The sequence below is a fragment of the Geotrypetes seraphini genome, chromosome 7, assembly GCF_902459505.1.
Source record: "Geotrypetes seraphini chromosome 7, aGeoSer1.1, whole genome shotgun sequence".
Taxonomy (NCBI): domain Eukaryota; kingdom Metazoa; phylum Chordata; class Amphibia; order Gymnophiona; family Dermophiidae; genus Geotrypetes; species Geotrypetes seraphini.
This window is the reverse complement of record NC_047090.1, coordinates 82,851,072-82,865,150: the sequence shown is the minus strand read 5'-3', so window position 1 is coordinate 82,865,150 and position 14,079 is coordinate 82,851,072. Positions and strand designations below refer to the sequence as shown.

Genomic DNA, 14,079 nt, shown 5'->3' with positions numbered 1-14,079 from the left:
GCACCAGTGGGTTTTATGCATCTTTGACTGCCAGACACTGTTGAAAGCTTCAAATGATTGAAGTCATAACTCCTCTCTCTGCTAGCATATCTTGGAGCATGCCCAGTAGATTCCAGTCTTGCTTTCTACATTCAAAGCATGTAGGAGCTTATCTCTTCTACTCGTGTTTTCTTTTGATAGTCTCGGTAACGTTTTCGGTATTTCCCTCGCGGGTTTGCCCTTGTGCTGTGGAGGTTCCCTGCAGGGACATCTTTGTGGCGGGAGATCGCAGACAATTGGAGAACGTCTGTTTATGGGGGGTTCCCTGCAAGGTAGTAAACCCCATGGACAGCTTGCAGGATAGATCAAGGCTCCGGGATCGGGAGCTAACTAATCCCAGGTTTGTCCAAGTTTGGGTGTAGTGCAGGCTGAGCAGTTCCATGATGACATGACTGGGATCAGAACCGGACTACATGCCTCTGCCAGATGGTTGCACATTGTATCCAAGGGTGACAGAAGTCACCGGCCATGGTGGTCAGGCCGGTGGGGTGGTCAGAAGACTTAAAATCCAGCTTTACAGCTTCCTGAGGCTTTGGATCTCCCTACATACTGCTCCAGCATTGCCTGCATTATCTCCCATTCAGCACAATGCAACAGTGTGACAGCCTGTTTTAGCAATTTGGGGGGGGGTCTTGAAAAGGGTGTTTTGAGTGGTCTTGCAGCATGGCTATTGAACGCGCAGCCTTGTTGGTCCGGGGCTATTCTATTGCGTTGATAGCTGTACTGCTTCACAGCAAGTGGAAGTCCACAGTGGCAACCTACTTAAGTAAGTAATGTAGTGGGCAAATGCACAACAGACGAAGATTCAATGCCCGACAACATGATGCACGACCTACTCCTGCTGGAGCACTGGTCTAGGACATGGCAACTCAACTTCAATGCCAAAAAATGCAAAATTATGCACCTGGGCAGCCAAAATCCATGCAAGTCTTATACCCTTAATGGCGAGATCCTAGCAAAAACGGTAGCAGAACGAGACTTGGGGGTAATCGTCAGTGAGGACATGAAGTCTGCCAATCAAGTGGAGCAGGCTTCGTCCAAGGCAAGACAAATAATGGGTTGCATACGAAGGGGTTTCGTCAGCCGTAAGGAGGAAGTCATTATGCCATTGTATAGATCCATGGTGAGGCCCCACCTGGAATACTGTGTGCAATTTTGGAGGCCACATTATCGCAAGGATGTGCTGAGACTGGAGTCGGTGCAGAGAATGGCCACCCGGATGGTCTCGGGACTCAAGGATCTTCCATATGAAGAACGGCTTGACAAATTACAGCTATACTCGCTCGAGGAGCGCATAGAGAGGGGAGACATGATCGAGACGTTCAAGTATCTTACAGGCCGCATCGAGGCGGAGGAAGATATCTTCTTTTTCAAGGGTCCCACGACAACAAGAGGGCATCCGTGGAAAATCAGGGGCGGGAAACTGCGAGGTGACACCAGGAAATTCTTTTTCACTGAAAGAGTGGTTGATCGCTGGAACAGTCTTCCACTACAGGTGATTGAGGCCAGCAGCGTGCCTGATTTTAAGGCCAAATGGGATAGACACGTGGGATCTATTCACAGAGAAAGGTAGGGGAGGGTCATTAGGGTGGGCAGACTAGATGGGCCTTGGCCCTTATCTGCCGTCTATTTCTATGTTACGTGGAAGTTGGGCGGTGCTACCAGGCTTGATGCATTAGTCGACAGGAGGATGTTTCTTCTCCCTCAGTTCTTCAGGTGCTAGATTTTCTGCAGGTTTGCCTGAGGAGGTCCTTGCAGTGGCTTCCCTACAGTGTCAGATTGTCAGTCTGTCCTGTCTGAGCAATATTGCCTGGCAGTTTTCTGGATGTCCTTTTTCTATGGGACACAGTTCATCTGAGGCCTCCTTTGCGGCCTCCCTTGTTTGCTGTGGAATCTGACTGGTTTCCGCACCATGGCTTGCCCGCCTTCTGATATAGGACATGGCTACCTGATTGTCTGTTTAAATGAGTACCACTTTATTAAGGAGGCGATCCTGGAACATGCATAGAGTATTTTGGATTGCTCACAGCTCGAGGAGATGATGATTGTACTGATGATCCCATGAGCCATTGTCAGGCAGGAAGGCACTGGCGCATGCACGGTATGGGTAGTCTTAAAACTTGCAAAAAGTTTAAAGTGAAAGTATACTTTTGCACTGTCTGTACCTACTGGGTGAGAACATCTGCCTGCTGTCCTTGGATAACACCTGTTACAGGTAAGTTAACTGTGCTTTATCCTTCACCAATCTTAGAGGAGCTAATTGATCAACCAATTGAGATATTTGGTAATTCCAATTCATAATCATTTCTATCACATCTCAATATTTCATCAACCTAAAAACAGAGGTAGCTGTAGATTCAAACTCTTCCTTAGTAAACTATGGTTTTCTCCAACCCTTTTTCTGTTTCTAATATGTTTTCATGACCCTCTTAGAAGAAAATAAACTCTGTCTTAAAACTGATCAGACTAAATTGAAGGTGATATTAACAAGATACTCAATTAGTTCCAACCAAATATGATGAAGAAGTATTGCTTCTAATATGTGACCAGCAGTGTTTAGAATCAACAGTAATCCACTGTAAATCTAGAATAGTCATTAAATCTTTAAAATAATTAACATATGAATCATTGAACCTATCAAAATGCAAATTAAAATCACCGAAAACAACAATAAGATAAGATAAATTTGGAGCTAAAAATGTATGCTCCTAATTTGGGCTGAAAAATTGGTGCAAATTTAGGAATATAAATTTAATAGTTCAGTAGTCAACATCCAACTGTTTGAACACTGCGGATAAAATTCACCCCAGATGTTTAATGCTGCGCAACATGTGGGCACTAGCAGTGAATATGTGGGGATAATTAAAAACCTGCTAGTCAGTGAATCTTATAATGACTAGCTAATATTGAACCGAGAATAGAATAAGACATTTCTTTAGCAACTCTCCAGACCAGCATAGGCATCTTAACAAGTAGGTTATATCTCATCATGACCAGCAGGAGACTGAGACAAAACTTTGGAATGGTACTTAATAAGTTACTCCCCCTAATTACCTCAGTTTTCTCTGTCTCCAGCAGGTTGAGTGAGTTGTATCCATCTCCCTTGTTTCAGCGCTGTTGGAATTTGTTGAGGACTCCTTGTCCCTAATTTTGTGCTGGACTGAGCTTTCTTCCACCTCCTCAATATTTTTTTAGAGATGCATCAGCTGTAAGCCTTGCCTCCTAAATCAAGCAAGGCATACTGCTTTGAGAGCCAGTGGAATATGTTCTGTGTAAAAAAAATAAAAAATCCTGAGGCAGTGCCAGTCTGAAGGGTTGCTTTCCCTTTAAATATGCTGTAAATTACTATATTTTTCAACTAACCATCACTTTTCTTTAGCTAGGTCACGTATGGACCAATGAGCACTTTGCAAAGAAACAAGTGCTCATTGTGCTCCAGATGCGAGGCACTCACAGCTGGCTTAAAAACGGCTATGTGGGCTGGTGTGTTAGAGGAGCTTCGTCGGCAGCGGGTACTGGTGTCCAGGGCTCCCCGCCACTAGTGTCTCACTAGTTGTCAGCTGTTGGCAGGGAGCCCAGTCTTCCCCCGCAGCCCAGGATGGTTATGCCCTGGAGTTTGCTCACTCCCTGCCAGATCTTTTTCTAGCTTCGCCTTGTCAGGCACCGTGGAAGAAGCAGGCTTTTCGCCAGACCCTTCAAAGATTGTTAGATCTCAAAGCAGTAGTTCCAGTCCCTCCTCAGGAGTGTTTCTCCGGCAGGTACTTGGTTTACTTTGTGGTGCCCATGAAAAAGGGGGCTTATCGACCCATTTTAGATTTGAAAGGGGTCAACAAGGTTCTCAGGATTCCTTCTTTTCACATGGAGTCACTGAGGTCGGTGATTCTGGTGGTTCGCTGAGGGAGTTTCTGTCCTCTCGATTTGACGGAGGCTTACTTGCATGTTCCATTCAGGGCCTACCATGAGCGTTTCCTTCGCTTTACGATCTTGGGTCAGCACTTTCAGTTCTATGCGCTTGCTTTCGGTCTGACCACGGCTTAGTGGACATTCACCAAGGTTATGGTGATAGTTGCGGTGGCATTGCACAAAGAGGGCATTATAGTTCATCCCTACCTGGATGACTGGTTGATTCGAGTGAAGTCAGTGCAAGAGAGCACTTGGGTCACGGCTCGATTGGTGGAGTTCCTGCAGTCGCTGGGCCAGGTTGCCAACCTTTCCAAAAGTCAATTGACCCCATCTCAGTGCCTGGAGCATCTTGGAGTTCTGTTCGACACCTCCTTGGGCAAGGTCTTTCTCCCAAAGGCCCGGGTAAGCAAATTGCAATCTTTCAAATTTGCCTGCTTATGGCATTCAGGTGTCCTTGGGCGCAGGATTTCTCCAAGTCCCTGGACATGGAGGGGTGGGCTCTGGCCCACATGCATCTGCTTCAGCATGCTCTTCTTCGAAGGTGGTCGCCCCAGAGGCACAGTCTGGATCTTCCTGTTCCTCTGAGGGGCTTGGCTCGCTGCAGTCTTCTTTTGTGGCTCCAGACGTCTCTTCTAGACAAGGGGTGAGTCTGTATCAGCTACAGTGGATGGTGATGCTCACGGAGGCCAGTCTCTTCAATTGAGCTCAGTGTCTCAGTCGCTCAGCTCAGGACACCTGGTACACTGAGGAGGTGACATGGTCAATCAGTGTTCTGGAAACCAGAGCCATCAGGCACTGTTAGCCTTCCGATCCTTCTTAACGGGCAAGTCAGTTCGGGTTCTCTCAGCGGTAGCCTATGTCAATCATCAGTGGGGCACCAAGAGCACTCTGGTGGTGCAAGAGGCGGCTCTGATCATGGTCTGGGCAGAGTCTCATCTTCGGGACATCTCTGCCTCCCACATAGCTGAAGTGGAGAATGTTCAAGCGGTCTTTCTAAGTCAACACGTATTAGATCCCAGAGAGTGGTGTCTTAAGTCACATGGCTTTTCAGTTGATAGTGCAAGCTTGGGGTCAGCCCCTGATGGACCTGATGGCCACAAGTGGCAATGCCAAAACACCCCACTTCTTCAGTCGCCACAGAGACTGTAAGGCCAAAGGTCTGGATGCTCTAGTCCATCCATGGCCAACGGAGGGTCTGGTGTATGTGTTCCCTCCGTGGCCATTAGTAGGCATAGTTCTTCGCATTGTGCGTCTTCCGGGTCTTCTTATTCTGGTGGCCCCAGGTTGGCCTAGACAACTGTGGTATGTGGACCTAGTGAGGCATCTGGGGGGTATTTCATAGCAATGTATTGGAATATGTCTATATTATATTATTTCAGGTTTATAAAGGGTTGGGGGGATAATGACGATCTTTTAAAATTTGTTGTTCAAAGGTGTGTTTTTATAGTTGATATTTTTCAAATGTACACATTTATATTGCACTGTTTATATTGGAAAATAATAAAAATTTACAAAAAGAAAAGTGTATCAACTAGTGATGAAACTGATGCTCAGAGACTCGAAGGCAATAAACAGGGGAAAACCCCAAAACTTTACAAGAGTGATTTTCTATTAGATATGACATATTCTCTTTAATCACTCAATTTCTTGGAAGTATTGGATTCCTTTGACAGAGTTTGCAACATTTAAAACCAAGCAGTCCAATTCACCAGCATTCATCGATAAACTACTTATTCCGTATACCCCTTCCCGGAATCTGTGTTCCTCCTAATCGTGAACTATTTCTTGATTCTACCCGCAAAACCATTTTCTCAGTCATTGCTCCCACGTTATGGAACAACCTTCCATCAGATCTCAGACAAGAAACATCTCTTGAAAAATTCAAATGTAATTTAAAAACATTCCTTTTCAAAGACACTTTTTCAGTTTGACTCTATTCTCCCTGAGCCCTAACAGCATCCTTATAATCGGCAGTCCCGAATTAAACACTTCTTTGGAAGCGACCCCTAACCTAGTGTGCTAATGCCCTCCTGTTTCTTCCCTTCCTTTTAACATTTTATTTTTGCCATTGTATTTAAGCTCTTACCATTTCCTACTTTTCATTTTTATTCCAGTAAATCTATTTGTTTTGTCGCTCCCCTCCAGCACTACTTTTTTACTTTAAAGTTTTTATTTTATTTTATGTTAACAATATTCTGATAATTGTAAACCATTTAGGTATGTTTTTGATAAACGGTATATCAAAGATTAAATAAACTTGAAACTTTCTAGGGAGCGGGTTATTTTGCGGACTGTTCCTATCTGCCTAAGGCAGTTTCTCCTTTTCAGGTCAATCAGTCAGTGGTCTTCCCTGTGTTGGGTTCTCGGGACGGATCTGCAGAGCAGAATCAGTTGCGCAAGTTGGATGTTTCTTGGGTTATTCGCTCTTATGTTCAAATGACCCAGAAGATCAGAAAATCAGATTGTCTCTTTGTCCTTTTAGCGTGTCCTCGTAAGGGGGATGGCACTTCCAAGGCTACCATTGCGTGTTGGATCAAGGAGACTATTGCGTCCACATATCTTCTTCAGAAAAAGCCTGTTCTAGAATTTCTCAAAGCTCATTCCACTCGGGGTCAGGCAGCTTCTTGGACTGAGTCTTCGCTAGTGCCTCCAGTGGATATTTGTAAAGCTGATGTATGGTCTTCCTTGCATTCCTTTGTCAGACAATACCGTGTAAACGTTCAGGCATGTCGGGACACGGTGTTCGGTGAGCATGTTCTGGTGTCGGCCCTTCAGGGGTCCTACCCAGGATGGGGACTGCTTTGGTACATCCCACAAGATGCCTATGCCGGTCTGGAGAGTTGCTAAAGAAGGAGAAATTAGGTTCTTACCTGCTAATTGACTTTCTTTTAGCCTCTCCAGACTGGCATAGGACCCCACCCTGTCTATTGTCGTGTTGTTCTTGTGGGTGTTGCGCGTGCAGATTTTGTTTTTTCTGATGAAATATAACCCGCTTGTTAAGATGCCTGTGCCGGTCTGGAGAGGCTAAAAGAAAATAAATTAGCAGGTAAGAACCTAATTTCTCCTTACTGTATATGGACTCCAGCTGTAAACTTGAAGTCATTGTACTGGCTGAAAACAACATCACATTCACCAAAGAAGTTTGTGTATGATGAGTATAGGGAAGTAACCTGTTTAGTTCCAAAATTGAAGCAAACCGATACTGTGAGATTGCCACGCAGTTGAATGCAGCTCATTCTTCCACTTCGTTCTCCAGGAATCTCTCTTTCAAATGAATGCAAGTGGCAGTTATAAAAGTTAATGCACTATCAACGGAGTAAGATTTTCCTGTCCATTTGGGCATCTTATTTACCACCTCTGATCAAGAGTCAAGTTGTCAATAGGTTACGGAAGGAAGCCTGTGGTACCATTATTGCCAGTAGGTTGGGGGGTAGGGGGGAGCTTTTAGTAGGGTGGGAATGGGCCGAGTCTGGGTGTAAGAACCCAACCTGTACTCTGATTGTTTTATCATGTTCTCGTTGGTAAGTGTTCATTGTTTGCTATATATTGAAAATGCTGTTTCTGCTGGTTTAGTTGTATTTTGCCTTTCTAATAAACAGTTTTGGGAAAAAAAAAAAGTTAATACCACCATGGTATCTACTGAATTATTTTCCTGAGAACTCTTTTCTAGAAGTGCTTTGACATTTTCACTCTACAAAACTGTATCACAGAGATACTGTCCTCCTGATTTTATTAATCTTTGCATATATGGCATGAAGTGCCTCACTAGGCATCGGATTACATTTTTGAAGTAGTGTGGTCAACGATGCCAGTTCTGACAAAAGGTCATTCAAAATTTCAAACATTGCTTGATATTACATAGATTTCAGCTTCTTGAGACAGTATTTAGATATAGAATCATACACTTTTTTTTCTTGCGTTCAATATAATTAATACAAGGATCATAGTTGTGAATAATGGCATGAAGAACAAAATATCTAGGCAGTTCATGTACTTAATTGGTTTGAAAGCCACTGACTCACATTTGGAGGCAGCTAACGCTGTTGCTCAATGCTGGCATTGCCATTTCAACACATTCATCCATCTACTCATATTTAAACAAATTTATAGTTCTTTTCCATTTTAACTTAGTGACATTCTTGCTAGTTGGTCTGGTAAAAGGGAAAGAGTAAGAATGTTCTGAAAAATGTATCCACATCTTATCACCACATACTCACTCAAAACTGAAACAACCCTAAACCCCTGTAAAGACTACAGACCCCATAAGACCCTCTCAAGTAATACCTTGACATAATCAAACTCTCCAGTCCTATCCCTTTTCTGCCACCATCCCATTCCTTCCCATACAACTCCCTTTCTCTCTCCAACATCTCATGTAAACCCCACATACCTGCCAGACATCCCCCATATACAAACTTTCTATAGAGGCACTACTCAAAGACTTGTTCAACCTATGGCTCACAGTCTGGGTCAGAACTCAGTCCACCAAATCACTTTTCCTGGTTTGCAGAAACATGATGAAACATTGGGGTCACTGCTTCCCTGCTGTGACTCACTGAGTGTGTGGTTGAATGTTGTGGTTTCAAGTCTTGCAAGACTCCGAAAGTGCAAAGTCAACCCAAACGTCCAATGCTGTGCAGCACAAATGTGTGTTTAGGTGTGTGTTTAGGCAGGGAAGGAGTGATCCCGTGGCAAGGATCTGCAGTAGAGAATGACACAGGGACAAATTTTTCCCCATCCTGTCAAGTTCTTTTCCTATCCCTGTCCCATTCTTGCATGCTCTGTCCTCATCTGCACAAGCCTCAAACACTTTAAAATCATAAGTGTTTGAGGCTTGAGCGGTTAAGGCACAGCTTACAGGAATGGAACAGGGACAGCAACAAAACCCATGGGGACAGGGAAATTGAGTTCCTGTGGGGACAGGGAAAAATTTGTCCCCGTATCATTCTCTAACCTGCAGCTCAAACCAGATGAGGAAAAGGGAGAAAGATTAGTAGCTTTAAATAATCTGTGTTTTGCCAGCAAAACTTTTGTGCATGTGGTTGCTTCCTTTCTGATGTGTGCACACACACTTGCACAGCTTAGAGCAGGGGCTCTCAACAAAGTCCTTGGGGCACATCTATCCAGTCAGGTTTTCTGGATATCCAGAGTGAATGTGCATGATAGATTTGCACAGAATAGAGGTAGTGCATGCAAATTTAACTTGTGCATATTTATTGTGGATATCCAGAAACTGGTAATTACTGACTGATTTTTACATAGAAGGAAATTAATTTTAACATTTTGTACAAACCTAAATATTTAGTTGAACTGATTTCATCCTCCTTTCCTCTTTTCTTTCCCCTATGCTCTTTAATCCACACATACATAAGAACATAAGAATTGCTATACTGAGATAGACCAAAGGTCCATCAAGCCCAGTATCCTGTTTCCAACAGTGGTCAATCCAAGTCACAATTATGTGGCAAGATCCCAAGGAGATAAACAAATTCTATGCTGCTTACTAAATGCTAAGGTCCACCTTGGAGGTCAGCGCCCAAGAAAAAGATCTGGGTGCTATTGTAAACAATATGCTGAAACTTCCATCCAATGTGCGGTGGTGGCCAAAAAAGCTAACAAGATGCTAGGAATTATTAGAAAAGTTATGGTAAACAACACTAAGAATGATATAATGCCTCTGTATTGCTCCATGCTACGTCCTCACCTTAAGTATTACATTCAATTCTGGTCGCCACATCTCAAAAATATATAGTAGAATTAGAAAAGGTTCAAAGAGGAGCAACCAAGATGATAAAGGGGATGGACCTCTCCTCATATGAGAAAAGACTACAGAGATTAGGGCTCTTCAGCTTGGAAAAGAGACAGCTGAAGGGGAGATATGGTAGAAATCTACAAAATCCCAACTGGTGTAGAACAGGTGCAAGTGGATCAATACTTTACTCCATCAAAAATTACAAAGACATGGGAACAGTCAATGAAGTTATAGAGAAATACTTTTAAAACCAATAGGAAAAAATATTTTTTCACTCAGAGAATAGTTAAGCTCTAGAACACATTGCCAGAGGATGTCGTAAGAGCGGTTAATATTATTGGTTTTAAAAAAGGTTTTGACAAGTTTCTGCAGGAAAACTCCATAGTCTGCTATTGAGATAGACATAGGGGAAGGCACTGCCTGAATAGGTAGCATGGAATGTTGCTACTATTTGGATTTTTGCCAGGTTTGTAGCTTGGATTGGCTACCATGAAATTGAGATACTGGGCTGACTTTGTATGGCTATTCTTATGTTCTTATCCCAGGAACAAGGAGTAGATTTCCCCAAACCATCTCAATAATGGCTTATGGGCTTTTGTTTTAGGAAATTATCCAAATCTTTTTTAAACCATGCTAAACTAACTGATTTCAATTCACTCTCTGGCAACAAATTCCAGAGTTTAGTTACATGTCAAGTGAAGAAATATTTTCTCTGATGTGTTTTAAATCTACTACTTAGTAGCTTCATCGCATGACCCTTGTTCCTAGTATTTTTAGAAAGATTAAACAAGCAATTCATGTCTACCCGTTCCACTCTACTCAGTATTTTATAGACCTCTATTATATCTCCCTAGTACAAGCAGTTATTCATATTCTAGCACTTGAAGCTGGCCTTACCAAAACAAAATTTAAAATCTCATCATCTTGCTTCCCAACTCAGTCCCATAGATCTGCCATCAGACTAGTCAACTATGTGTGTTTATTAATTGATCTGAAGAGTATAACATTCCTGTGCTGTCATAATTTTAGCTATCTTTGTGTGCTCATAGAATTTTAGGTTCAAATAAATTCAATGCCTTCACTTTGTTTTCAGGTCATGACTGTTCCATTAGGTTGTGGAACTTGGACAGCAAGACATGTGTACAGGAAATCACAGCTCACAGGAAGAAGCTGGATGAATCCATTTATGATGTAGCTTTTCACCCTTCCAAAGCATATATTGCCAGTGCAGGAGCTGATGCTCTTGCTAAAGTATTTGTGTGACATAAAATGAACCTGTGCTGTAACAATAGATGTATTGGACAAAGCATCAAAGAGGGAATGTGTCACTGCCATCAGTAACAAAGTTGCCAACCTAAGACACTACATCTGTCTTGTTGAAGACTGTATGGGAGGGCAGGTAGCAACTGATGTGAAGCTGCCATGACCTTCAATGTTGGACTCATTAATTTAAACAGTAATACTGTACTTGATGGGGGATGGGGAGAGACAGAATAAGGAAACCAGTATCTGTAGCTTTGACTGGGTATGAACTGAGCATGTCTGTTCCTTGGATGCCTAAGCAACCATGGAGTCTAATCTTACAAGAACACTTTTTTTAAAATTTTCAGTTTGGACTCCATGCTGCCTTAGGGTTAGGAATATGGTGCTCTTGAAGAGGGGAGAAGGTACTGAGCTTTTCATCTTTTGGTGACCTATTTATCTGTTGATTAACTACAGATTCTCCTTTTAAACTCTTATTTTGCTTTAAGGAACAAGAAAAGTTAACTTAAAATATTTTAGCATTAGTTGCACAGAAAAGGGTTTGGATAAAAATCTAGTTTTTATAAGTCTTTTTATATATTTAGCCTGTCATAACAGTGCTCAAGATGGCATTGAAAATGTTTTATCTGCATTAAAGAACCCTAGCATTGCATAGAGATCTCATATGAACTGCTGCTGTGTAACTACTTTCTTTTGCTTAGAATAGTTCAACTTAGTCCTCTTGTAAGGATGTTGAATCATTACCTCTCTTTAATTGTCAGTAATAGAATAATGAGAAGTGTGTCCAAATGCAAAAATGCAACACGTCAGGTGTAACCTTTCCTTCCCTCCATCAAACCCTTTAAAAAATATGAACTGCAGCATCCTATCACTATGTGATATTTTGTACATCTTCAACTGTATTTACAAGTTTATTTATCAAGAATTACCCATCTTCCTAATGGCCTATTGTTATTTATTACTTTGGGGAGGTTGTTAGTCTTTATATCTTTTTATGTAAGTTTTAGGGCTTTGTCCATCTACTGTGACACTCTAAGAACAGTTTAAAAACAGACTTCAAAATATAGCTTGTAGTTATTTTTATTTTAAACTGCAAAACTAGTTTGTTGTATCTGTAATTAATTTGACTCTGGGGCTAAAAAAAGGATTATTTAAAAACGTCTGGTGTGAAAGTGTTCTTATTTGAGGTTACAAATAGTATACAAAGCATAAAAGAATTGGGATTCAGAACTCTGTCTTTTGATCTAGGTATTCCCTGCTTTATTCATTTTTTTCAAATACGCTTCATTTTATGGTGTAACTAAAGACTTTGTGTAGCGCATGACTAAAGACAAAGTATTTTTTCTAGTCTTCCACAAAACTTTTCTGATCAGTGTGCAAGTTTTGATGAGCTTTGTAATACTGTTTTGGTTTACAAACTATGAATTGACAAATTTTTAAGACTGTACCATATAGCAAAAGTCTAGTTGTTGAAAAATACTGTATATAAAATGCATATAATAAATATTAAATGGCATATATAAACATGCACACACACATTTATATATATTGCTGTTTACTGTAATGAGTTAAGTATAGTAGTTTTAAGTCTCATTATTTTCATTGTATATGGTTCTGCTTCTTTTTCCTACAATGGAGAATGGCTTTTTGGAACTACTGCTTTGTTCAGGCACAAAGTAGATGTTCTGGCAGTAGTAAAGACTCTTGTTTAAAATAATCCAGCTCATAATCCACTTAAGTCTCAGAACACTAGTTTAACTAGAGGGCAGTCGTCTGTATGGATATTGTTCAAGAATTCTAGAATGGAAGCCCAGACCAAATGTATGCCATGCATTAAAAAAGGTCAAAGGAAAATCATGCAATCTCAGTATAGTAAAATAGTGAGATGAACAAAGCTAAAGCTCCAAATTAAGAAAATAAAGAGAATAAGCACTGGTAAGTTTGTAATGTAAAACAATAAGAAGGCAAGCCAAAGCAATTTTGAAAGTAGTTTGACTTAGAGGCAGAAACTAAAATTAAAGCTTTTTCAGATACTTTCAAAGTAAGAAGGCTGTGAGGGAATCAGTTATCTCATTAGATGACAGAGAGAAAGGAGCAGAGGGTAGAAAAATTCATAGCAGAAAAATAAAATTATTATTTTATATTGGGAAGATACCCATGCTGAAAATATTCTTTAATAGTGATTCAGAAGAACTGGAGCAAATCATAAGAATAGCCTTACTGGATCAGACCAATGGTCCATCAAGCCTGGTGGCCAATCTAGGTCACTAGTACCTGGCCAAAATCAAAGAGTAACAACATTCCATGCTACCAATCCAGGGCAAGCAGAGGCTTCCCCCATGACTTAATAACAGAATATGGACTTTTCCTTCAGGAATTTGTCCAAATCACTCGAACATGGAAGAAGTAATAAAGCAACTTGATAGAATATAAGGTTATAAATTATCAGGAACAGATAGTACCCACCCCCAAAGTTATGAAACAGGCAGAAATGACCTATTACTAAAATCAACCATAGTGGCAGAGGATGAGTGGCTAATATAATGCCAGTTTCTGAAAATGGTTCCAGAAATGATATAGAAAACTATGGCCCACTGAACTTGATGTTCATGCTGTACAAATCTTAGAAACAAATTTGAAAAATAAAATTGCTAACCATATGGATAGACATGGCTAATGGGTAGAACTAGCATAGATTTAGCAAAAGGAAGCTGTACCTTATCAATTCATTCAGATATATTTTTGACGGCATTGTTAAACATGTGATAATGGTGAGCCAGTAAATACAGTATACCTGAATTTTTGAAGTCCAATCCTTAGACATTTATAAGGTGATGGAATAGAAGGCAAGTGTCCTATTGTGGATTGCTGACCAATTAAAAAGAAACAAAATAAGACTCGGTGGTTAGTTTTTATAATAGAGAAAGGTGATATGCCATAGGCATCTGTATCAGGACTAGTTTTTAACATGTTTATTAGGGATGGAAGTTAATTGCAGTTAACTCTGTGATTAATGCATTATTAATCACAAGAAAACGTAATCATGTTGCAGTATCTTCTGTCTCCAACCATCTCTTCTGCTCTCTTCCACTCTCAACCCCTGTGCTCGGTACAATTGGCAT

The 14,079-nt window shown here is 41.1% G+C and overlaps 1 protein-coding gene across 4 annotated transcripts in view; it reads left to right on the top strand.

Moving 5' to 3' along the window:
- STRN3 (striatin 3) overlaps nt 1–12,525 on the top strand; it is a 317,039-nt gene extending 304,514 nt beyond the window's left edge. For all 4 annotated transcript variants that reach the window (XM_033950963.1, XM_033950965.1, XM_033950962.1 and 1 more), the window contains one exon: nt 10,788–12,525. In XM_033950963.1, coding sequence (XP_033806854.1) covers nt 10,788–10,957 — 170 coding nt within the window. In that variant the 3' untranslated portion in view covers nt 10,958–12,525. The remainder of the gene's footprint in view (nt 1–10,787) is intronic.
- Nucleotides 12,526–14,079: the final 1,554 nt, after the last annotated feature.